A 27143-nucleotide genomic window follows, 5' to 3' on the forward strand; every position below is an offset into this window, starting at 1 on the left:
ACGGAATGAGCTGTGGACTGCAACATGCCCTACACAGCCCATGGACCACACCAAATATGGGGCAAATTCTGGCTTGAAACATGGACGAAGGCTTGACACTGGAAACATGATGAAGACTCTGGAGTCCTGCACCGCTGCACGCCCTACACACAACCTGAGGGCTGGTTGCGGACCACACTGAAGGTGAAGAAGGCGCTGGACTTGAGACTTGGATGGAAACTGAGCAAGGAATTCCGAAGACCAGGATCAGGATTCAGAGACTCGGGAACTCAGGACCAGGGACAAAACCCTGGCATTCAGGAACTTGAAACCAGGGATGGGACCCCAGCATTTAAAAACAAGGGGCTTCCAGAATTTTGGCCAGCAAAGACAAGACTTGTGCCACGAGGCATCCTGCACTATCTGTGGGCTGGTTGCAGTCCACAACGCTGGCATGCCTGGAGGAGTGGATGAGAGAGAAGACTTGGAAGGAGGGACTAGGAGATGAAAGCTGGAACATCATGAACTTGAAAGGAATTGACATCAAGAACAAAAGATACAGGGACCATTGAGAGATCAGGAACATGAAACAAAGAACATAGAGGAGCTCCCACGAAGAACATGGAGACCTTTAAGGGGCAAAGAACTGGAACTCTGAAGACTCCTGGAGCGAAGAGATGGTAAAAGAACTCCAAGGAGGAAGCAACTCCATGCAAAGACCCAGAACACAAACAGAGGAGCCCTTTTATAGGGCAAGCAGGCTGGCATCAGCAGGAAGGGCCATGGAGCTTTTCCTGCCGCAGACCCTTTAAATCTTAAGGTAAGGCATGCACGCCTAATGAGGTAGCACATCACGAAGAGGAACGTCAGAAGCTATTCCAGACTACAAACATCAGAAGCAGTGTCAGCGGCACTCCAAGCTGTGCAGAAGCAGAAGGTGGCGGCGACAAGAGGCAAGTGTCCCCTCCAGCCACTGAGTCGTGTTGGGAAGCGAAAGCATCGGCCCCAGGCAAAGGAGCCATATCAGCAAGGCTGCCTGGCATTGGGAGGTGAGAAAGACCACTCACGGGAACCAACCGCAAGCAGGATTTACAAAAAAACCCCACATACAGCCTACCTAGTCTGTCCATCCACATAACTGATCAGCTTAAAAATCCCTACCACTCTCTCAGAGATCCCCTGTACTTGTCCCATGCTTTCATAAATTCAGATACCTTCCTTGTTTCTATTATTTCCACTAGAAGACTGATCTATGTATCCACTAAACTCTCTATAAAGAAATATCTCCTTAGATTACTCTTGAGTCTACCCAGTTTCACCTTCATTCAATGACTTCTCATTCCAGAATCTCTTTTCAAATGAGAGAGATCCCCTCCTGTGCATGGCTACCTCTTAGGTATTTAAATGTTTCTATCATATTTCACCTTTCTTGTAGGGTATACATCTTTAGATCTTTAAGTCTGGTCCTATATATTTTACAACGAAGATCATTGACCAGTTTAGAAGGGTCAATAGCCACCTTCTATCCTGAATTGGCCTTAGCCCATTTGCCAGACACAAGCTTCCATATTATGAAATTTGGCTCTGGATCTCCCCAACCCAAACTTTGGAGAAAAATGAAAAGCTTGTCATGTAGCTAGCTACAGTAATCTGAGATAATCCTTCCCCTCCAGTTGCCTGAGACCATGTATTCTATCTCCAGGTTGCCTAGGACCAGGCCCTCTTAATTGTGAGGACCTGCATGCTGTGCTTGCCTCCTGCCAGCAGGGGCCCTCAGAGAACCATATTACCTGCCGCTCAGTCCTCCAGGCTCTATGGCTTGGAGATCCTGCTAACAGCCATTTTCCCATCACTGCCACAGGAAATAAGCCTGCCTCTTTGTAAGCTCATTGCTTCAGCTTGGAGTCTATTCTTCTTGGGGCCTCTATTCCTGCCTTAGCCTGGAGTTTGTCCTTGTTTTGTGGCCTTTTTGCTCTGTGCTTCTAGTTTTGTATGTGGCCTTATTTTGCTTTGGTCTTCCTAATCTTGTATTTGGCCCCAGTATGGTGGCCTTCTGGTTTTGTGTATTTGTCTTTCTTGTTGTTTGTTCTTGTTCTGTTACCTTGAGTTTGGCCCTAATATTGTGGTCTTCTTATTTGTGTGCTGTGCTTTAGTATTATTTCTTGTTTGTATTGACCCTAGTTTGTGTCTTTCTGGTTCCTATCCTTGTTCATTTGTCCTGTGTCTGTCTAGTCCTAGTTCTGTTTGATCTTGTTAGTGGGCACCCTTTTATTCCTGTTTTAGTAGTAGCCAGCCCATGTCCTAGTGGGTACCTTTAAGTTACCTGTGAGATCCTCCTTAAGTCCTACAGGCTACCAAAACCTAAGGGCTCAATCTGAGGAGGTGGCGGCTGGTGTCAGCCCAGTCCTCTTCCTGTTCAAGTCTGCTGTTTTGGGTCCAGCCTTGCTCCTGTCCTGGGAGTTAAACACTGGCAAAGGTGCCCTAACGCTGACCAGCTCTTACCACTGGTGATTGCCATAGTACGCCCCAAGTGGTCACAGATAACTCAAAATTAACACTCCTATCTTGTCCATTCCAGGGGCTAGTTGCCATAATTGATCCCATGTGGCATGAGAGTGTCAGCAAATCTGTTGTGTGTCCCTGGAATATTTATAGACCAAACTGTCATGCTGAGCTGCAAACAGTTAAGATCAATACTTTAAATAACTCCACCACTTGATCACACTTAGCAAACTGTTTGGTTATCACCTTGACCACAGTATAAACTATCACCTTCTTGAATCTTTTGCCCCAAATGGTGAGTGCCACTACTATAGGAAACAGCTGGAGAAAGATGATATTCCTGGTGATCCTGGTCTTTACCCTTGTGTGTGGCCAATGGGCCATGTATCATGACCCCTGGCAGTATACCCTGAATCTTCATCCTCCTGAAAGGACAGAAAAGAGGTCTAGTTCCTTACTGGTAATGAGAGAAACCTGCTAGGTGAATACCCCATTAAAATCCCTACAGAAAGTTTTTCACATTGCCAGATCCTCCCTCAGAGAATGAGTGACTGACATGAAATGGTGACAGTGATTGATTCCCGTCATTACTGCTGCTATCCCTTGCAAGAATACCCAGTCCACTGGCACAACATAACAGACAAAATTCAGGCTGCCAATGAAAGACTGCAAGTTTGCCAGCACTACCTTTATGGCAATCATTTAGCTTTAACAACTAAATTTCATGTGGCTAGACCCCTTGTCTTCTCATGAGCTAATAGTATGCCAAATTCATTAGTGACTGCTCTGACACCCTATGCAAAGCAATCGCAAGAAGTAGATGATGCAGGACAATGAATAGGAAGTCATTCAGATAATGGATGATGTTGTTTAATCCCGTACACTAAGCAATTATTCAGTGAACAAATGACATGAACATCTCAAAATATGCACAGGAGGTAGAACAGCCCACTGGCATGGTACTTAAAGAAAACTTTACCTCAAAATCTGAACCCCAGGAGCAAGAAATTAAGAGGATGCACTGGCAACTGGCAAAATGCGAGCTCGATGTTAGTCTGTCACTAAATACCCTGACCGCATTCTCTTACTAATACTGTGTTGGAGAAAGTGGCATAATGGACAAAGTATCCCTCAACTGGGAAAAAATCCTTAACCGATGCCATCTGTGGGTAAGATAGGTTCTGTATGATTCTGAATTTACCCAGGTCTTTTTTATAAAAAAAAAAACAAACACTTTCAGGAGTGACATTTTGAAGAAAGGTTGCTCAACAAAAGATCCAGACATCCTACCCTAGCTCATCTCCATGTCCACCTTTTGGTGAACAACCTTCAAATGGTGCAGCACAGAAAGGGTGTTTTGAATAGGCCCTTGAAAAGGAAATATAACACACATACTTGAAAACCTTGGTAATCGTTTCCTTCATCTGTCTTTTCAGGCATAAAGCCAACTCCAGAATCAGTGCAGATAAACTTGTTGGGAGACGACTTACGGAAAACAGCCAAAGTACTTGAATTTGGCAGCAGTCCTGGGGGCAACCCTATTGTGTGCACTGACAGGTCAATATTCAATGACATGGCAAGCAGCAAATTTATCCCAGAAACGTTATGCGTGTAACGTGCCAAATATTCAGGGGAACTTATGCATATTCAGTGGAACTTATGCAAGTGTCCTAATGAATATATTCAGATAAAATTATTCACATAGGGATACATTTTAAAAAACAGCGCGCACGCGTACTTTTGTTCACGCACCAGGTGCAAACAAAAGTACGCCGGATTTTATAAGATACGCGTGTAGCCGCGCGTATCTTATAAAATCCGGGATCGGTGCGTGCAAGGGGATGCACATTTGTGCAACTTGCACGTGCCGAGCCCAGCGCGTGCTGCCCATTCCCTCCGAGGCCGCTCCGAAATCGGAGCGGCCTCGGAAGGAACTTTCCTTCCACCCCGGCCCGCACCTTCCCCTCCCTAACCCACCCCCCCGGCCCTATCTAACCCCCCCCCCTTACCGTTGTAAAAGTTCCGTTTGCATCCTGCAGGCGTAACTCGCGCGCGCCAGCGAGCTGCTGGCGCACCATCTCCCAAACCGAGGGCTGTTCCGAAGGCCTCGGCTGCACCCCAGGAACGTCCCCGGGCTGGCACCACCCCCCCGACACGCCCCCGGAACGCCTGGAATGTCGCGCCACCCACCTGACACGCCCCTTTAGCGAAGCCCCGGGGCTTGCGCATGCCGCCGAGCCTATGCAAAATAGGCTCGGCGCGCGCAGGGGCGTTTTAAAAGGGTTACGCGCATACCTTATGCGTGTAACCCTTTTAAAATCTACCCCATAACTTTATTCTGGTAAAATAAAGGTATAAAGCTAACTCTAATCGGTTACTTTTACTTTATTTGGGATTAGTGTATCCAAATGACTCCGAACTAAGCTTAAAACAACATATATCCTTAAAAGTTAGAGAAGGATACGCTAAACTCATGGTACTCAGAAGACTCAAACCACTGCTAACACCAAAGAACTTTCGTTCAGTCCTACAATCATTGATTTTTGCAAGCACCGACTACTGTAATGCGCTATTACTAGGCTTACCATACACCTCACTCAGACCACTACAAATCTTACAAAACACTGCTGCAAGAATTTTGACCGGTAAAAGTAAAAGAGGCCACATCACCGAAACCCTAGCAGAGTTACAATGGTTACCTGTGGAGCAGAGAATACAATACAAAACACTTTGCATCTTACACAAATTAATACATAATGAAAAAGCGGAATGGCTTAACACAGCCCTCCATGTACACGTACCAAACAGAAACCTAAGGTCAGCGAATAAAGCACTCCTTACTATCCCATCAATTAAGACAGCAAGACTAACTCAAGTAAGAGAGAGAGCACTATCCTTGGCCGGACCCACACTGTGGAACACCATGCCACTAGAGTTAAGGTTGCAAAAAGACAACAAAATCTTCAGAAAAGGCTTAAAAACTTGGCTATTCAAGCTAGCCTACCAAATAGAGAAGGAGAAACAGTGAGGCAGGCAAAGTATGAGATATGAACAAATAAAGTGTGTAGCTGTATTTCGATTTGTTTTTTACTCTACCTTCTCGTTCGTCACAAGATGAGAAGTTGACACTTATAAAAATAGATTTGTTTTTAAACTGATAGTTCCTGGACAGTATTGTATCACACCCCAATTATATCATTGAGAAAACAATGTACCGAATCATTATGGCACGCGTGTAAATTAATGTATCTCAGCATCCTTATTTTATGTGCCTTATTGTAAACTGTTGTGACGGATCATTCCTAACGACGGTATAGAAAAGATTTAAATAAAATAAATAAATTAAATAAAATTACGACTGATTTTTCCAACCAGACTTGCACGCATAACTATGTCTGAATAGTGCTGAATATGCACGCTCACCATGTCAAATTAAGCCCTGCACCTGGAACACTTCCATTAAAACCCCTTTTTGTGAGGGGTAAATTTCGTGCTCACAAAAATATTGTGCGCACTAAATTAATGCATTTGGCTGGGGTAAATACTCCAAACTCTGTTTTTGTGCACATATCTTGAAAAGTTACACACACAAAGGCGTTGAACATTGACCTCGTTGTGCACGAGTGACTAGCACTACATTGAAAACATACCTGAAGACCTGGAAAGTATATATGTACTTAATCATAAATATTCACTGATTTAATTGAAAAACATATTCTTTATAAATATGTAGCTTGTTCATTATGAATTATAGCTATTCAAAGGTTTGCAAATTTGTAGTGTTCTAAATTTTGACCAAACCAAACATTATGTAATCCACCTTGAAGTGGCTAACCAGCCATGAAAGGAGAAATAAAAATATTAAATTTAATTAAATTGTAATAACAGCAGATGTCATTAGCTCTTGTAGATGGATCATACAGCAGGTTCAGATGACATACTGGCTCTAGAAAAGGCCAGTTCTGCTTTATTTTTATTTATTGCAACCACAGCCCTATCATCCAATATAGCCGTTATAAAAACTTTAAGGATAGGGTTAGTATAGTGCAACATAGGCCTATATTGGGAAGGATCCTCCTACCCTCACGCCCGGATTTAGGTACAGGCAATATAGGAACTGCCTCCAATGTAAAATTTTTATAGGTGCCCGAGCGTTACTGCTGATACCATGTCTCCACCCATGCCTGTTGCTACGACACTGCTGGTCTTCTCTAGCAGTGCTGACCTTGCAATAGCAGCTGCAATGGGAGAAAGAAAATTCAGCATTGGGGTCTCCTACAGCTGTCATGCACTGACAGATAGTAAATGTTGCTTACCTGTAACAGATGTTCTCACAGGACAGCAGGATGTTAGTCCTCACATATGGGTGACATCACAGGATGGAGCCCAATCACGGAACACTTTTGTCACAGTTTCTAGAACTATGACTGGCACCTACTGGGCATGCCCAGCATGGCAATAAACCTGCATCCAGCAGGGGTCCCCCTTCAGTCTTGTTTAAAGCTACAGGAAGTGCCGAAAAATAAAATAAGAAATGAACGCAACACCGCGGGGTGGCGGGCAGGTTTCGTGAGGACTAACATCCTGTTGTCCTGTGAGAATACTTGTTACAGGTAAGCAACATTTGCTTTCTCACAGGACAAGCAGGATGGTAGTCCTCACATATGGGTGAGTACCGAGCTGAGGATGTCCGAGAAATGCACCAAATGTACCCAAGATGTGCAATAGGCACAAGGACTGGGGTGGAATTTGGTAGAGGGCATCCTGAACCCTAACAGGCAAGTGGAAGGGTGTTGGTACATCAAGTTGTAAAAAGGTTGCGCAGGACAGATTGGCCGAAGAAGGAATCTTGTCTTCCGGCCTTGTCTAAGCAATAATGGGCTGGAAAGGTATGGAGAGAACCCCAGGTAGCAGCCCAGCAAATGTCATGAAGCGGCACTGAGCATAGGTGTGCTACTGAAGTCGCCATGGCCCTCAAAGAGTGTGCTTTAACACAGTCTTGAAGCGGAATGCCTGCTTGCTGATAGCAAAAGGATATGCAGTCCGCTAACCAGGAGCTTACCCACAAGCTGCCCCAATTTGATGGAATGGAAAGAGACAAACAATTGAGTGCTTTTCCTGTGGGCAGCTGTACGGTCTAGATAGAATGCTAGAGCCCGTTTACAGTCAAGGGTATGCAGAGTCTGTTCTCCCAGATTGGAGTGGGGCCTGGGAACGAAGGTAGGTAGTATAATGGATTGATTAATGTGAAACTCCGATACTACCTAAGGTAAGAACTTAGGGTGAGTGCGGAGTACTGCCCGGTAATGCAGAAGATTAGTGTAAGGCAGATAGGTAACTAGGGCCTGTAACTCACTAATTCTGCGAGCGGATGTGATTGCCAAAAGAAAAATCACTTTCCATGTGAGATAGCGAACATCACAGGATTGGAGAGGCTCTAATGGTGGTTTCATGAGCCGACCCAAAAACAGATTGAGGTCTCAAGAAGGGGCCAGAGGGCACAGTGGAGGCTTGAGGTGAAGCAAGCCATTCAGAAAACGTGTTACCAGGGATTGTACTGAAATAGGAACATCCCCGACACCTTTCTGGAAGGCAGCTACCGCACTGACATGCATCCTGATGGAAGAAGTTTTTAGACCTGATTCTGACAAGTGCCAGAGAGAGTCTAGAAACTTCGTGGTGGAACAGGTAAAAGGATCAAGGGATTGAGCAGAACACCATGATTTAAATCTGTTCCATTTGTAAAGGTAAGATTTTCTCGTGGAAGGCTTCCGTGAAGCAATCAGCCAAGCCGCACATTTTACTCTCAGAAATTAACTCCAGCCAAAGGCAGACGTTAATTTCGGCAGGCACTGGGGAAGTGTACAGAAAAGCAGAAAAAAATGCTTTTCTGTACACACTCTGACTTAATATCATAGCGATATTAAGTCGGAGGCCCCAAAAAAAATAAAATTAAAAAAAATAAATTAAAAATCTGCCTGCGGCCTGCAGGTTGGAAGATGGACGCCCAATTATGCTGGCATCTGTTTTCCGAACCCATGGCTCTCAGCGGTTTCGAGAACTGACGCCTGTAAAATTGAGCATCGGCTGTCAAACCCACTAACAGCCACCACTTCTTTTACCACAGGCCTTGATTTGCATTTTGGTTTTTCTGAATCATGCGCCCAGGAGAGTGGCCTGGGCGCTCGCCAGCTCTCCCGCGCGTTTTTCTGTATCTGCCTGAAATACTTTGCAACTCCTTTACCTTTACAAGACTTCCCTGTTAAGCTAGCCTGGTAGCTCAAAGGCAAGCACTATGCATTTCCATGCAGAAGGCTCTCCCATTCAATTTCCAGATCAAGTCTTTTACACCCAGGGTCGGCCAGGGTCAGGGATATTGCAGAGGCAGCATTCGCAGACTCTGGAGGGGTGGGAGGAGTCCATGATCACCAATAATTAGGGGAAAAATCCCCATGTACCTGTGAAGGAAGACACATGGTGCCAAATCCCAGTTTCAACTGAGTTGGAAGAAAAGGAACATAAGAGGAAGTATCGTGCCAAAAAGTAAAAAAAAAAACCGACTTCTCTACTAAAATAAAAATGATCACATATCTCAAGCAATGGGTTCATAAATTTCAATGTAGGTTTCTGCCATACTTTTGAACTTGCTTCATGAGCACGTACCTTCTACAATTCTCTCATCGATATCTTGACCTGAACCATAGGATTCAGTTAAATACCTGTGAAAAAGGGGAAAAAAATGAGAATATTACACAAGGAAAGTGTTTATTGCTATAATGAACATTACATTTAAGCAAATGCCTGCCTTTGATTAGCTTGGAAAGCAGATGAGCCTGAAAGTTAGCACAGGCGATCACAGGCCCTTCTTTTTCAATTTATATAATGACAGCTAATATTTATACCATCTCTCTCTATATATATATATATCTATAGAGGGGGTAATTTTCAAAGGAATTACGTGCATAAATGTAACATGCTATCATAGAAATTTTCAAAAGCACATTTATACTTAAAATGCACTAACAAGCATGAAACCCAGTTTTAAGTGTGTAAATCCTTTTGAAAATTACTCCAATGTTATTTATTTTCAAATAGTTTTACTGTTGGCTTTTTACTCCAGTTTAACAACATTTATAAGTGTTGGGTTACTGAACAACTCTGTATAAAATATGCAAAATATTAAATTATCCAGCTAACTTTGGAGGCATATTCAACAATGCAGCCATACTATTGAATATAGCCGGCTATCTTAATTAGTTAGCTGGCTAACTATGGCTGGTGAACACTAGGACAGCTCTTTGACTCAACCACACTTAGCTGGCTGAGTCATCTGGCTAACTGAATATTGGAGATAGGTAATTAACATAGCCAGCTTGCAACTCCTCCCAGTTATGCCCCTGACTGACCCTAACTTATCTGGCTGAATATATCCGGGTAAGCCATTTAGACTGAAAACTATTACATTAACCATCTAAATGGCTTTTGAATATGGACCTCATAGATGCCAGCAAATAAGAACTATTAGGTCACCCCCTTGATATCTGCCTAGGGAGGCCTTTCTTGTGCTGGTCTCTAATATGCTTGAATTCTCACTTTTTGGGGTCCTACCACCTCCGCTGGAACAGAAGTCTGTTCCAAGTGTCCAGCAGTCTATTAGTAAACAGCATTTTCTGATATTCCTTTTGTGCCTCCCTCACTCCAACTTAAGAATACAATCTTTTTTGTTAATAGAATGTGAGAAAATGAGTAGGAGACCCTGCTCCAAATCTGACAGCAGGAAACACAGGTGGCACCTTCAGATTTCCAAGCATACATACAATTCCTTAATAAATGATAAACAGTAAGTCTTTTTTTGCAACAAACAGTAGTATTAGGGATTTAAAAAAAAAACCAAAAAACCCAAAACTGGCAGTTTAAATAAAAATCATTACAATCCCCTTTTTACATTCAGGTTTTTATTTCATTCATGAGCATCCTTGGATTTAAGCACTCGCTCACTAGGCCTGTGCCTTTGGTGATAAACAATAGGGAGGTGGCAAAATACCCAGTCCCCACCATACTGCAGGCCTCCAATTCCATCCCTGCTCCTCTGATTTTCTGCCTCCATCACCCCCAACCCTCTAATTCTTTGCCATCACCATCATTCCAACACCTCCAATTCTCTATCACTAGTGCCCTCCCCTTCCTCCCCTGCAGTCTCAGATCTTCTTGGGAGGAGGAGGAGAAGGGAGCACTTCAGAAAATTGGAAGCCCAGTAGGAGGGAAGAGGCACAGCATCTCTACTGATAGTGCCTAGAGGCAACAGTGAGCAAAATCCGTCACTGTTCATGTGAAGCAACCAAACAACAACATAGACCAATGGGGTAATATAATACAAAAATATAAATAAAGAAAAGAGACACCCCACGCAGTTTTCTAATTACTGACTAGGATACCTTCAAAATAATGTGCCAGGGAATGTGGCAATGTTGAATGTTTATTGTGTTCTCTAAAGACAATGCCTTTTTTTTCTTATCTTCTGCTTAAATAACAGGGAATTGGAGGACACAGTAAAGCATTTCACGCTCAAAAATTTCTTTTAGAAAACCACTAAGCCATGGGGCTCGGCTGTGGATGAGAAGGGACAACAAGCCGTACTGGTAAGAGACTCTGTGAAATTGAACTGAAACACCTTTTGAAAACCAGCTGGCTAATTGCTGAGAATGGGAGGAGAAAGTGAAGAGAACACTTGATCCAGAGCTCTCGACGTCATCACCAGGGCCCAGGGCCTTTAAATCCCGAGGCACGCCGGCGCGCTGCCTAAGCCACGTGGCTCAGACCGGCTTTGACCGAAACTGAAAGAGAATAGACTGTTAGTCTACTATCTTGATGAGTCAGAAGAGGAAAGCGAGGTTTGCCACCTCCTCACCAGCAGCACCCAGAACAGGCCCCATGGACGCCCATGTAAATCGGCAGGGAATGCCAGAGATGGACAGTCTGCGAAGCATATCGGATGCTTCGCTAAGTACAGGCAATGGGCCCAACTCCTCCACAACCCCCAGGAGCTACAAAAGAAGTACTACAAGTTGAGAATGCACCAACAAACATGAACATAAGAACATAAAAATTGCCATGCTGGGTCAGACCAAGGGTTCATCAAGCCCAGCATCCTGTTTCCAACAGAGGCCAAACCAGGCCACAAGAACCTGGCAATTATCCAAACACTAAGAAGATCCCATGTTACTAATGAATTAATAGCAGTGGCTATTCCCTAAGTAAACTTGATTAATAGCCGTTAATGGACTTCTCCTCCAAGAACTTATCCAAACCTTTTTTGAACCCAGCTACACTAACTGCACTAACCACATCCTCTGGCAACAATTTTCAGAGCTTTATTGTACGTAGAGTGAAAACGAATTTTCTCCGATTAGTCCTAAATGTGCTACTTGCTAACTTCATGGAATGCCCCCTAGTCCTTCTATTATTCGAAAGTGTAAATAACCGAGTCACATCTACTCATTCAAGACCTATCATGATCTTAAAGACCTCTATCATATCCCCCTCAGCCGTCTCTTCTCCAAGCTGAACAGCCCTAACCTCTTCAGCCTTTCCTCATAGGGAAGCTGTTCCAGCCCCTTTATCATTTTCGTCGCCCTTCTCTGTACCTTCTCCTTCATAACTATATCTTTTTTGAGATGCGGCGACCAGAATTGTACACAGTATTCAAGGTATGGTCTCACCATAGAGCGATATAGAGGCATTATGACATTTTCCGTTTTATTAACCATACCCTTCCTAATAATTCCTAACATTCTGTTTGCTTTTTTGACTGCTGCAGCACACTGAGCAGATGATTTTAAAGTATTATCCACTATGATGCCTAGATCTTTTTCCTGGGTGATAGCTCCTAATATGGAACCTAACATCGTGTAACTACAGCAAGGGTTATTTTTCCCTATATGCAACACCTTGCACTTGTCCACATTAAATTTCATCTGCCATTTGGATGCCCAAACTTCCAGTCTTGCAAGGTCCTCCTGTAATGTATCACAGTCTGCTTGTGATTTAACTACTCTGAATAATTTTGTATCATCTGCAAATTTGATAACCTCACTCGTCGTATTTCTTTCCAGATCATTTATATATATATATTGAAAAGCACCAGTCCAAGTACAGATCCCTGACATCACAAGAAAGATGCAGGAAAAAAGGAAAGCTTTTCTACAGATGAAAAATGAAGTAATTGCTAGAGGAGCTAAGTTTTATCTTAGATTTCCTTGTAGATGTATAATAGTATTTCAAAATAATAGATATGTTTTCATGGAAGAGGAACAGCTGAGACAGTATCAGGACTCACACTCCTGAGAACCTCTAGAAGGAGTTGGTCATTAAGAAAGGTGTAATATCTATGCAGTTTTCTTTGTAATAAGTTTAGTATAATTTGCTTTAAAGTTTGCACTCCGAATATTCTTATAATATTCAGATAAAATATTACCTTTTCTAGCAATAATGGCATTGTGAAATATGCAAATTTTCTTTTCTGATTTTCCTATATGCATTGTTTAATGTAATATTGTTTGAAATCAATTAAAAAAAAAAAAAAAAGAACATAAGAGAAACACGGAGGAGACCAAAAGACAATCTGTCCTGAACACCAGTCAATGAATGGGCTAGGTGATTGAACCCATGGTAACCCCAGAACCACATAGTAAGGAGATTAGAGGTCTCAAAATGAAACAGTTTTGGAGTGTCAGGTACCCACTAGTAAAATTCAGGTCCACTGTGACTCACTGCACTCCCCCCTTGGTTCAACACAGTATAGGATTGTGTTGGATAGGAATTCCATGTAGACAAAATCCAGACTAATGAAATTGCCCACTTCCCTGAAGTCAATGAAGGCAAGAGTTTATGCTGATTCTCAATGGCCAATGCAAGGAGACTGAGGCCGACACACACTGGGCCATATGATTAACATAAACATCAACAAGGTCCAAAGGAATTTGCTTCTGTGATGCTGGTGATGAACGCTGATCAGACCTGGGTTTATGTGGACAATTTCTAACTGAATGTCTTAGGTGAGAACAATACAAACAAAGCCTCAACCACCTCCTGCAATCTTTTGCTTCTTGGGAAAGGCAAGTGCCAATATGGCCCAGGCTCCTCAACTGGCAGAACTGGTCTAGCCCGAAGTACTGCATAAGGTGTAAGGCTTGTGGTGTGAGGATGAAGCTCTGATTCTCATTTTCAAATATGAGCATCCAGACGTAGACACACAAGGACCAAAGCATCCAATTCTAAAGGCAGATCCCAACAGGTCAGCTTATCCTTGATCTGATCCACTAATCCATACCTAAAGACCGAAACAAGGGCCTCATTATTCCAACTGATCTCAGCTGTGACCATGTGGAATTCAATAGCATATTGCCAAACAGTACAAATCCTTTGCTTCATGTGGAAAAGAGAGGTAGAGGCCAAAATCAAACAGCCTGGGTCATCAAAAATGCATCTAAACATCATGACAAAAACATCACGGTCCAAAATCAAGGGGTCCTGTTTTTCCCCAGAGTATGGAGGCCCTGGCAAGACCCTCCCAATCAGTAGCAATATTATGTATAACGCTCGACTTATGGTCAGGAAAACAGGAGGCCTGCAGGGTAAAAATGATAGCTTGTTGATTCAGAAAGCTCTGGCAGGATTTTAGATGGCCAAAAAAATATAATGGACTTTCCATCCAAGGATCCTTAAGTGGATGCTCTACAGATACAAGAGGTGTAACAACAGAAATAGGCATTTGCTGTGACTATGACCCAGAGACCCCACAGTGAAGATTTTGAACAAAACCATTAACTTGCTCCTGCAGGCTTACCCACAATTGGTTCAGCTCTCTCAGGAGCTTAGTCTGGACAGCAAACTCAGTGGAGTCCATAATGGCCAAAGTTTGATGTGACTGTAGTCATCTGTGGGTTGCCCCAAAATAAGCAACCTAATATCTGGAGAGGCAAATCCATGCCAATATGACAGTGAAAGCTGGAGAGCTAGGTTATCTTCCACCTATTCCAACCACCTTCCTTTCAAATTGAGCCCTCAATGCAGCTGGCTGGCATGGCATTATGAACTGGATTAGCCCCCGATACTAGCGAGGAGTTTGAAGCTTGGAACAGAGTGAGGAGCTGGAGCAAACCAGGAATCCATGAACAGGAAGATCAAGCAGGAATGCTGATGGGAGAAAATGGAGATAAAGAAGTCTTCTGGTTACAGATAACAAGAATGGAGCCAAACTATGAAGATCAGGAGGTAAGACCAAGCTCTGGCAACTGACAGAGAAAAGCCTGAGTATACATGTCTAGGCAGGAAATAAGATAGCTGCTGGAGGGAGTGGGGAGTGAGGGACACAGAGCTAGGAGGTCTGGATAGATAGTTCAAGCAGCTCATAGTGCTACCTGCAGACCGGAAATGAAGTCAGCAATGGATTCTCACAATTCCCCACTCAGGTTCATCCATAAGCATTTGGAGCCCATTGCTCTGGCATGCTGCGTAAGCAAGATCTGCTTTGCTCATTGGACCTGCTCTTAATCTTCAGTGCTGAAGGAGTGAATACCTTCTTCAGCATTTCCAGTGTTCCAGTGGTCAGAGCAATCCCATGGTCTTTGAGTTTCTTCCTTGGTACCAAATTGATGGATTCATATTTCTTCTCTTACAAGCCTCATCCTGTGAGGATCTTAAAGGCCCTTGGTGACATCCTGGAGCAAATTCTACAGCAGAGACATTGTGATTCTTCACAACACACTTATATAGCAGGTCTTATGATAGTCAGTGATTAATATCATCTGCCTTCGGTCCAGTAAACTTTGAAACTGCTGGCCTGGTCAGACGACATAAAAAATATCGATAACATGTAATGTAAAGGAAAAAGAATTATGAAGTTAGACCAAGAAAAAAAAAGACCAAAAGCTCAACCAGAGGGCCTGCCAGAGGCCAGAGATAATCAGTGGCCTACTGACAGGATTCAATGAAAACAAATGATTCTCAGATTATGATTTACACATCATTCAAAGCAACACCTTGTGGCCAGATTTAAAGCAATGATACAGGATTCTGAAAGAAGACCTGATGCATGGCTTCCAGCCTCAAAGGCATTGCTGCAATCATCAGACTAGGAATAGTGGGAGGCTGGCCTGGTAGCTGCAAATGATGGCTCATGTCACCAGAATTCCAGCACTGGTCTCAATTAAGATAAAACAAAGGAGAAAAGGAAGAACTACCAGGCCAAAAAAACAAACAAACTATTTTTAGCAGTGTACCAATACCACCAAATCTTTAACCTTGCACCTAGCATTTTTATAACAAACAACATAACCACTATTTTTTTTTTATAACTACAGCATATAGAATACATGTCCCATTCAGTTTTATATTAAAATAGAATTTATGTAATCTAGCTCATGCACCTCACTGAATTTTCTTCCAATGGACGCAGAATGTGATAGAACAGCAAATCAGGTGCATTGTCAAGTGATTAGGTTGCTGGCCATTCTTTTGGAAGCATTTCTGCCCAAGGTTTATAAATTCCAACAGGCGGTGTGCAGTAATTAAGAAGATACAAAGGCAAATACAGCAAGGATGTGCTCTAGAACTCAAATTTCTCCAGTTTGGTCCCAGCATTTTTACCCATTGAAAATACTGTGCTACTTTCATTAATATATATGAAAATGTTTACACCAAAACAAGGTCTTTGATCTCTTCCCCCCCCCCCCCCCCCAATCCCCCCAAACAAATCTGTTAGAGAAAGGACAGGTTACTTTTCACAAAATAAATGATTAAGGAACAGTAGGTTTCATTAACATGAAATCTGACTTTATTAAGATAAAAGGAGATGCTGAACACTTTAGAAGAAATATTCTGGCACGAGTCCTTTTACACAGCTGGGTCCTAAGAGATTCTTTATATTTTTCCAGGATATTCATGAGTATGATATAATTTGTGAGTGTGTATAGAAGAGGAGGTATAGAAGACATAAATAATGCAGTGTAAATGGGTCATACATTTGAGACTCAGAAAATTCCATTAGAAAAAGCTTTCTACTAAACAAGCGGCAGCACCCCTTCTACTAACCACAATACAAAAAACCCTCTGCTCTTTGATTCTTTTCCTTCTTCTTTCAAGGTTAACAAGAATACCCCAGCTTGCAGACAAAGATAGCTTTTTTGCAAGCATCTGCACACCAGTCTTGTTTAAAGTCTAAAACTGTAAACCAAATATACACTGTCTAAGTAAGAATTAACCACATTATTTGTTTCTATATTTTTCCTATTGCTATTCAGCAAAATGTGCCACAAGTCATGAGCAAGGAAGATGCCCATTGAGAAAACACAACTACAAACTATTAGCAAGTAAAATAAGGAATATGTCTAAAGACAGAGGAAGTGAAAAAAAATAATCAATTAGTGCTTTGACACAAAAAAAACAGATAGATGAGCATATTTAAAAGTATGCTGGGAAATAACAGATTAATAGATATCTTTATCATACAAATCAAATAAATAAATGTAACTTCTAGTTATGAGGATTGAGTAAGCTGTGTATAAATAACTGCTGATCACAAACCTTAGGACAAATTTGGTGTTTTCTGTCTTGCCAGCTCCTGATTCTCCAGATACAATGATAGACTGGCTCATCTTCAGTACCTTCATGTCACGAAAGGCTTTATCAGCTGGGATTTAAAACAATGTTTAAAAAACAAAAAATATTAAAAATGGTACTGTACTTCTTGATCTAATCATTAGAAGGTCCATATTCAGCAGCTGTGCGGTTTTATCCGGCTAAATTTTCCTGGGTGCACACCGCTAAATATATCCGACTAACCTAAAGTTAGCTGGATAAATATATGTCTATATCCTAAAGTTAGCTGGATAAATTATCCAGCTAACTCAACTCCTCCCAGTTATGCCAATGCCCTTCCTTGCCCCAGTGGCCAGTTAGCCAGCTAACTATTTAGCGGGATAAGTGGCAGCCGCTGATCTAGGACACATATTCAACTGCCGCCACTTAGCCGGATAAGTCAAAAGTTATCTAAGTGGCACTGAACATGGACCTCTAGGTTATATGTAGCTGAAATAATTAATGCGTTAACCCATTATAACACAAGATACAGAGAAAACCTTTCAAAAAGTAGATATGCAAAAATGTAATAAAATGACTGCTTATATAGAAAAGCAGCAAAATCAAATATGCACTAATTAGATTCTACCAAATATCAACTTAACTGCTTTATGTTTCGTTATTTTTCCAGGTCTCCTCTTTTCCATACTGCTTACATTTTCATGCTTATGTTATAATGGAAACTCTTTTTAAAATCTTCTTCCATAAATTCACTATTCATTCAATAGTGATGCTTTACATATGATTAGTGCGATGCCTGTATGGGTTTGTGAAAAGGGTCAGCACAGCAGCAGCACAGCTTACTTGGGTTCACAACAGTGGGTGCAACTAAGTGGGATGAGACTCCCAAGACTTTAAAACACCATTACCTTCTTAAAATAAAAGGAAAGAAATGTTAATGACTATGCCACAGACATGCGAGTATAGTGCGTGTTCCTTTCCAAGAAATATGGCATCTTGCCACTAAAGAGCATACGGAAAGTGGCTGCTCCAAGACCAGGCATTCTGGGACATGTTCCAGGAAAGGCAGGACCTGAGAAGACAGGTGTGGCCAGTAAAGCAGCTCAGAGGGGGAAAAAAATGGCTGATTCAGACATAAGCAGCCTGAGCCAGGGCAGGAGTCCAGAAGCTGCTAGGATGGCACAATTACATGGAAGTTAAAGAGTGACAAGGGACAGCCAGGATGCCCAGAGTTTAAATTGGTAGGCTGTATCTCTGAGGGCTGGGAAACCATCTTTTGTGTGTTGGCGGTTTGGCACATCAGCATGGAAAGGGCTGCTTGTCTTTCAGGGGAACTGTGCTAGCCAGAAAGGAGGCAGCTTCAAAATAGGGATGTTTATATTGAGCTGTAGGGTAATTTGTAAAATGATAAACCTGCAGCAAAGGAAGTATTTCATCTCAGCTCTATAGTACTCTCACTTCACAGAGTCTTCACAGAGTACTAAAGAGAAACACTTTTTATGCTGAGCTGTGTTCTAGGTGAAGCACTACTGTATTTCTTTGTGCACTGATGCAGTAAGAATTTAAGGGTTAATGAAAATCCATTTATATCAGTGTTATATAATGTTTCTCACTGAGAGCAGTCAGGAATCCGCCAGCAGAGACTGGAAAACAATCTGCCGGACTGGATGCTTTATCGCATCCCACCAACAGAATTATCTAAAAATAGTCTAGTACTGCTGCATTAATTAATCACAGAGGTATCTTCAAATTCCCCTAAATTCCTAATCATGGGGGACTAAATTTCATACAGAATCACCAGACTCCAAAGCTATTGACTTCCTAGATACTGTGAGGACACTAAGATTTATAGAGGTCATCAGCTCTCACACTCGTGAGAAAAGCCACATGCTAGACCTGGAGTTCTGCAAAAGAGTCAATATCTCAGGCTAGCGGGTTGGTAGCATAGACATATCCTCACTATTGTGGACCAATAACATGCTAACCAAATTCTTCTTTAAAGAGCATCTTAAAGTAGATGGGCCCCCAAAGAAGCCTGAAAGAGATCTGAAGAACAGAGTCAAACCTCCTGAAGGCCTCAGACTACCCCCACCCCACAGTCACTTCGCTGACATCAATGACAGACCATACTGACTTGCAAAACACTAGATTAGCAAAGACCTTGGAGTAAATTAATCCACTAAAAAAAAGTCCTTTGCCTCATGTACAAATACTCTTTGTGGTACACCCCAGAACTCCACACCTATAAGCATCTTGGACAGACACTAGAACAAATATGGCACAAATCATAAAGTCATAACAGCAAACAGAAAAACAATACTTCAAAGTATTAACAGGCCTCAAACTCAACAAAAAGTCTACTTCCTACTTCAGTCCCATCTGCAGCCAAATGATCAGCAATGACTTTGCATTCTTTTTTGAGAACAAGATTAAGTGTTTCCGTCAGGATCTCCAAAACTATTTCTCCACTCCTCCGTTGGCAATCCAATTTACCCAATAACAGAAGTAGTTCTAGTTAAAACTCTGGGTGGCTTATGGACAATTTTCTGCTCCCGTGACCCATGCCCATCTAAGCTAGTGATGCTATCAGATGGAACCCTTTCAGATCAGGCTGTCAAAATTGTGAACAAATACTTCTCAGAAGGGCTGCTACCAACTGCACTTAAAAGAGCCATGGTACACTCACTAATACAAAAGTTCTCTCTTGAGCAAGATAAATTGGAAAACTTCCACCCATTATCAAACATTTCATTTTTGGGGAAAAATCAGAGAACAATCTACTGTATACCACACAACAATTGGTTGGAAGTTTAAACAGGCTCGATCCATGTCAATCTGGTTTCAGACTTGTTTATAGTACAGAAACAGTTGTTTTCAAAAGGATCCGGACAGAGGAGGATCAGAGAATAGAAGACTGATGCTGGTAAGAAAGAATGTTTGTGGGAAACTAGACTGCTGGGGATGGGGTTCTGGGGGTTGAGTGTTAGTCTGATGGGACTAACAAACGACAGACTGCTCAGGAGGAAGGGAGGAAAAATGAAAGACAATGCTGGGGAAGAGGAGGGGTTAGGAGGTTGAGATGAAAAACTGCTGAGAGACTTAAGAATGACAGTGACGGAGGAAGTGACGTCACGCTCCATGTAAGCAGTGCTTCTGAACTGCTCCTCGATCCTCTGGGGCAAATTGCTCGATTAACGGCGACAAAATAGCCTACAATCGCACCTGACAACTGCGGTGTGTCTCCTAACCGACGGAGCGATGACCACAAAAAAAAAAACGCCTGACCTCCGCAAGTTTTCCTTCACCCGCGGCGATGATCGCTCAGACCCGGGCCAATTAAAGATGGCGGCGGCGGACTCGATCCACGATACTGAGGGGGGAGAGTGATGAGCAATCGGCTGCTGAGGACCTCCTGCCTATCCGAACTGAGATGAGACGGTGGTTCGGGGAGCTTCGGCAGGACCTCAAATCATATAAATCAGAGATAGCAGCCTTGCTTGCAGAGATGAAGGAAGAAACGGCGGAGCTGGGCCGTCGGGTGGAGGAAGCAGAGCTCAGACTTGACACACAGGGAGAGAGTTGGGACGCCTTGCGGAGGGAACATGTGCTTTTACAACAATCTTATGGCTCTCTCTCAGAGAAACTAGAAGACCTCGAGAACCGTAATCGGAGGTGCAATATTCGGATTCGGGGGGTCCCAGAGTCTGAGGAGTTTAATGATTGCTTAAAAGTTGTGGAAAAAATTTCTTCATTTTTCCTTGATATGGATGCCTCGAGGGGGGAGCAATCTGATGCTGCTGCTGTTGTTAAAGTGGAAAGGGCACATCGGTCCCTGGGACCAAAAGTCAACAATAAACCTCGGGACATTGTGGTCTGTTACCACTCATACTCCCAGAAAGAGAAAATCTTCAATACTGCCAGACGTCAGAGAACATGGCAATGGGAAGGCCAGGACATAGCACTCTTTGCAGATCTCTCTGCTGCTACATTGAAAAAGAGGCAGGAGTTTCGCTGTATAACTGTGAAACTAATCAAAGCTAACATTCGATACCGCTGGCTATATCCAGGAGGGCTGGCGTTCACTGTCCAGGGCACCACTCACAGGGCCAAGTCCGTGCAGGAGGCTGCTGATCTTTTGAACGCTGCAGGATTACAGGTTGAGACCCCACAGGCCAAGCATGGGGACCAGAGCGGTTTACCAGCTCGGCGGGCACCTACATCTCGGTGGCAGAGGGCACCCAAGGGAAGACGGAGACTTCAGCGCCATTCGAGCGGGGCTGGTAATGAGGAGGCTCCTGCCTGAGTGTCCGATGGGTCTTCCTTCGTTGAATTCTGACTTTCCTCTTGTCGTGCCATGACAGCGTTACGGTTGTGGCTAGAGACTTTTTTTTTTTTTTTTATGTTTAACAATTTTTATTGGTTTTGCAAAAAAAATACAGAACAAAGAGGGTGTGTCCTGAGCCCTCCCAAGGTTAGTCAAACCAACAAACAGATACAACTTTTCTCCCCCCCGCAGGCAAGAACCCCCCCCCCCATTCCCCCCAACCCATCCCCCCCTGGAATACTGTATAGTCCATAATATTGAAGACAGACGGAGTGGCCGGGCAAATTGTCTGGATCCGCAGGCAAGTCAGAGTAAAAGGTAGCAGTCCCCACTCAGTCATTCAGCGCAAGGCTACGCGCCCGAGGAGGAAGTCGCTGAAGATAGGGATTCCAAATGCTGGAGAATAGGTAGCGCCGTCGCAGTGAACCCCGAGCCGCCATACTCTCCATGGTCATCATGGCATGTAGTTGATTCCTCCACCCCCAAAAAGATGGGGGCTCCTGGGAACGCCAAAGCAACAAAATAGTTTTCTTCCCCACCAAACTAGCTTTTTGTAATAAAAGGCGCGCACCAGGATCTCGAACTCTAATGGGGGAAATGCAACCAAATAAAAACCACATGGGGGAAAAAGGCAGGGCCACGTCCAATAAGTCTGCCAGATAGTCCGCTATTTTACGCCAAAATTTGCGGACCGACGGGCACGACCAAAAGGCATGGGACAGCGTGCCCACCGTCCCAGGACAGCGAACACAGGAAGATGAAGCAGCTATAGATGAATTATACGCCATCTGGGGAGAAATGTATGCCCGACTTAAAAATTTAAATTGCATTTCCCTAAAGTACATATTAGCTGAGATCCTGGCGATGCGCCGGAAACAGTTGCGTAAAATCAGGCTTGTAAGACAAAAGTCCCCATCCCTATTCCACCGCTCTACGAGATAGGAACAAACATCCAACCGAAGCCGGTGCTGCAAAAATTTATAATAACTAGATAAGGAAGGAGCCCTAGACTGCTCAAAGTGAAAAAGACTATCTAGTGTAGTAAACAGGGAAAGCTCCTTAGTCGCCGCCGGCAAAGTATTCACATAGTGGCGGACTTGCAAATATGGGAAAGTATGGGGAGCCCCTAAATGGTACAAGTCTCGAAAATCCGAGAACTGCATGAATTCCCCTTCACGAGTCCACAGATGTCCCAAGTGGGTAATGTCTTTGGACACCCATTCCTTAAACATAACGGACTGAGACCCCGCAGGGAAATCGACATTCCCCCTGAGGGGTAAAAAGTAAGCACATGTCGAGGGGACTTGTAAAAGCCTGGTAGTACGCAACCAAGTAAGCCTGAGAGGCTTAACTAATGCAGCCTGGGACACAATGGCGGGAAGGCGACTGGAACCCGCCTGCAGCACATAGGCCGGGGCCAGGGGATGCAAAAGAGCTTGGTCCACCGATAGGGATGTATAATGGGAGGTCCCCATCAGCCAATTACGTATAAGCCGCAAATTGCAGGCTAAATTATAACGAACAAGATCAGGCACCCCTAAACCACCCATCCCCCAAGGATTTTGTAGCCACCGTAAAGGAAGTCTAGATTTCCCGCCCCGCCATAAGAACTTGCGCAAGGAGCGCTCCAAGGCAGCCAAATCCTTGCGTTTCAAGAGCAGGGGCACATTCTGCAAGAGGTAAAGCCATTTCGGCAATATGGTCATTTTGAAAAGCGAGACACGCCCCGCAACCGAAAGGGGGAGGGACCCCCAGATTTTCAGAGTATTTTGGGTCTGATGAAGCAAACGAGGTACATTGGCTTGATATAAGTGTTCCGGATTCCCTGGCAAATGAACCCCTAAATAACGGAGGTCGTCACCCGCCCACTGTAGAGGGAAGGGGCCTACCCAGGTGTCCCTCAGGGTGCAAGGGAATGCCAATACCAAAGATTTGGACCTATTAAGTCGCAGCCCAGAAAACCCCCCAAAATCTTGAATCAATCTCAACAAAGGGGGTAGGGACGTGTGAGGTTTAGTGATGAAGACTAAGAGATCATCGGCAAAGGCAACTTGCTTAAAAATGTCATCGCCCATGCGAACGCCTCGAATCTCTCGAGACCCATTAATAGCAAGTAACAGAGGCTCTAATTGCAAAAGGAATAGGAGAGGGGAAAGAGGGCAGCCCTGTCGTGTACCCCTGCCCACCGGGAAAGGGTCCGATTGCTCCCCATTAGCCACTATACAAGCTGTCGGATCCTGCTGTTTCCATCATTTCACAGTTGTCAGGATGTATAGGCTGACTTATTTCTTTGATGTTTAGGCTACTTTGTCTACACGAAAAGCTCACCCAGGGGCAGAGTGCCATGGGGAGTGATATATGCCTTCCTCCATGAGATTCTGGACCAACATGGTTGGATTCCAGGTGGTTTGGGGAAGGGTTGGGGGAGGGGGGTTGGGGGTGGGGATGGAGAGTTTTGACCATGGTGGGGCAGGTGGGGATACGTTATGTTTTGAGTTGGAGATCTACTATCAGGGAGGGAACTTTCTCATGAGCCGGGAGGGAAGGGGTGAATACCAGTCCAATGGCTACCTTTAAATTCCTGTCGTTGAATGTGAAGGGGCTAAATACTCCGCGCAAAAGGAAGCTGTTGTTTAAAGAGCTTGATAGAATGAATGTGGATGTTGTAATGTTACAAGAGACGCATCTTAGGAAGCGATATCAAAGTCTGCTGGGACATCCCAAGTATACACATCAATACTGGGCTGCTGCTACGGTAGCTTCCAAGTACTCTGGGGTGGGAATCCTGATCCATAGAGACTTTATTTTTGAATTAAAGGAAACCCACGAGGACCCTAAGGGACGATTTCTGTTAGTGAAGATGTTAATCGGGGGGGAACTATATACTTTGGTATCACTTTATGGCCCCACTTCCAATAAAACGGATTTTTATCATTCTTTAAATCAGGTTTTGCATACCAGGGCTGAAGGCTCTTTGCTGCTGGGTGGGGATTTTAACTTGTCTCTCAACCCACGTCTTGATACATCTCAGGGGTGTAGTTCTGACTCCAAAATCGCCAGGAGAGCTTTGAAAACTTTGATGTGTTGTCATGGACTTCGGGATGTGTGGAGATGCAGGTACCCAACATCGAGAAACTATACCTTTTTCTCTGCTCCCCATACCAGTTATTCTCATATCGATATGTTTTTATGTAGTGCAAGTTTGATCCCACTAGTTAATAAGGTCGACATTGAACCAATTATGTGGTCCGATCATGCCCCTATATGGCTTACGATACAATTCCGGGACTATGATCGGGGTACTAGATTTTGGAGGCTCAATGATTCTCTTTTTGATGATCCCGCTTATGTATCTCAGGTAGAATTGGAAATCCAGGATTATCTGCAGTTCAATGATAATGGGGAAGTCAACCCGGTAGTACTCTGGGAATGCTTAAAGGCGGTTCTTAGAGGTAAATTTATTGCCCGTTCGTCCCAACTTAAGAGGCAGAGGGAGAAAGATAGGACCCAGCTCCTGATAAAGCTTAAGGAATTGGAGCGAGTCCATAAGAGTTGCGCTTCCTCAGTGGGAACTTATGCCCAAATGAACGATATCCGGACTCGTATTGCCTCCCTAGATGCGGCATTTATGGCCCATCAATTACAACTTTCTCAGCAAAAATATTTTGAGGGAGGGAACAAAGCGGGGAAGATGTTGGCTAATGTTTTAAAGGGACGTCAGGCGCAAACTACCATCATTAAGATAAAAAATAAAGAGGGGGGTATGTTGACGGACAACAAAGCTATTCGGCAGAGGTTCCACCAATTTTATTCAGAATTATATTCCATGGATAGGGATATCTGCCCTGAGGACATTGATGAATATTTAGAGGCATCTGCGGTACCTGTCCTGGACGAGTCTCAGCAGCGTATCTTGAATAAAGACATCTCGGAGCAAGAGATTTTACTTGCTATCCGATCCCTCAAACCAGGGAAATCGCCGGGACTTGATGGCTATACAGGACAATTCTATCAAACATTTGCTCCCTGTTTAGCCCCGGTATTAGTTAAATTTTTCACAGCTCTAAAAAATGGGACTCCCCTCTCAGACGCTGCTAATACTGCTGGCATTACCATACTGGCTAAACCCGGGAGGGACCCGACTGTTTGTGGCTCTTATAGGCCGATTTCCCTTATAAATATTGATTTAAAGCTCCTTGCCAAAATCTTAGCAACCAGGCTCAATAGCTTTATTGCCCAAATTATACATCCTGATCAAGCAGGGTTTATTCCCGGTCGTCAAGCTAGTGACAATGTACACAAAATCATGGATATGTTTTGGTGGGTACAAAAGCACGATATTCCAGCTGTGGCTCTCTCTGTGGATGCCGAGAAAGCCTTTGATATGGTGCACTGGCCCTATCTTTTTGCACTGCTCCGGAAATTACAGTTTGGGGACCATTTTATACAATGGATTAAACAACTATACACTAATCCCTTAGCTTGTATTAAAATAAACGGGGGTTACTCCTCTACTTTCCAGGTGAGAAGGGGCACACGGCAGGGATGTCCTCTGTCACCACTCCTGTTTGCAATCTTCTTAGAGCCATTTGCAAATTTAGTGCGGACCCACCCGGATATTAGGGGTGTAGAGGTGGGTTCCTTCTCCTCCAAATTGTCTCTTTTTGCAGACGACATACTACTTCTGGTTACAGATCCTGAAAAATCTCTGCCCCACTTGACTGCGGCCCTGGAAGGGTTTAGCCGAATCTCTGGTTTTCGCCTTAATTGGGAGAAGTCAGAGATTTTAAACATTAATGTCTCCCCTGCCTCTGAATTGAAGCTTAAGACACGGTTTTGTTTTAAGTGGGCTCAGCACAAATTAAAATATTTGGGGGTGTATATCAGTGCTTCCCTAGACCTGTTTCAATTGAACTATGGCAGATTGTGGTCTGCGATTCTCAAAGACTTGGAGGAGTGGAACAGATACAGCATATCATGGTTGGGTAGAATTGCTGCTGTCAAAATGACAGTTCTCCCTAAACTGCTGTATCTGTTTCAGACTTTACCAATCGACATATCTAGAAAACAACTTGCTCAATGGCAGAAGAAACTCATGCTATATATTTGGGGTGGTAAACGTCCCAGGATTGCTAGGCGCACCCTTTATAAGCCCCGGGCGCAGGGCGGTCTGGGAGTTCCAAACTTAGAACGATACTTTCTAGCGGCGCGTTTTAAAACGATTGTGGACTGGCATAAACGGTCCAACCCGAAGCCTTGGCTTCTATTTAGTCAACAATTAGTCGGGGAAATACCTTTATGTAGTTTGCTATGGCAGCCCAAGCATACTTGGCGTATACATGTCGAGGAGATTCTACCTCCGACTATGTTGCTAGCTCTCAAGACCTGGGCTACCAGTAAACACTTACTTCTGGGGAATAGAGAATACCACCAGTCTACTTTTCTTTATGCTAATACGGATTTTACACCTGGCTTTGAAAATCCAGCTTTTCTCCGATGGAAACAGAAAGGGATCAGCACCTGGGCCCATATTATGGGATCTGGAGGACTACTCCCTTTTTTAGATTTACAAAAGAGATATGATCTTGTGCTCTCTGACATCTTTTTATATTTGCAAATCCGTCATTTTGCACAGGCCTCTCTGCTTAGTGGGCGCACTCTGACGACACAATCTGATTTTGAAAAAATATGTCAGAAGGCAGATTTCACCATTAAACTATTGTCAGTGCTATACTCATTG

The 27143-nt window shown here is 43.6% G+C and overlaps 1 protein-coding gene across 7 annotated transcripts in view; it reads right to left on the reverse strand.

The window, feature by feature from the left end:
• Window positions 1-27143, reverse strand: part of MYO6 (myosin VI) — a 527529-nt gene that overhangs the window by 349829 nt on the left and 150557 nt on the right. For all 7 annotated transcript variants that reach the window (XM_029595584.1, XM_029595582.1, XM_029595583.1 and 4 more), the window contains exons 6-7: window positions 17065-17170; window positions 9145-9200 (exon numbers count right to left, since the gene is read on the reverse strand). In XM_029595584.1, the coding sequence (XP_029451444.1) occupies window positions 9145-9200; window positions 17065-17170 (162 nt within the window). The remainder of the gene's footprint in view (window positions 1-9144; window positions 9201-17064; window positions 17171-27143) is intronic.

Source organism: Rhinatrema bivittatum, chromosome 3 (genome assembly GCF_901001135.1).
Source record: "Rhinatrema bivittatum chromosome 3, aRhiBiv1.1, whole genome shotgun sequence".
In the NCBI taxonomy this organism is placed as follows: domain Eukaryota; kingdom Metazoa; phylum Chordata; class Amphibia; order Gymnophiona; family Rhinatrematidae; genus Rhinatrema; species Rhinatrema bivittatum.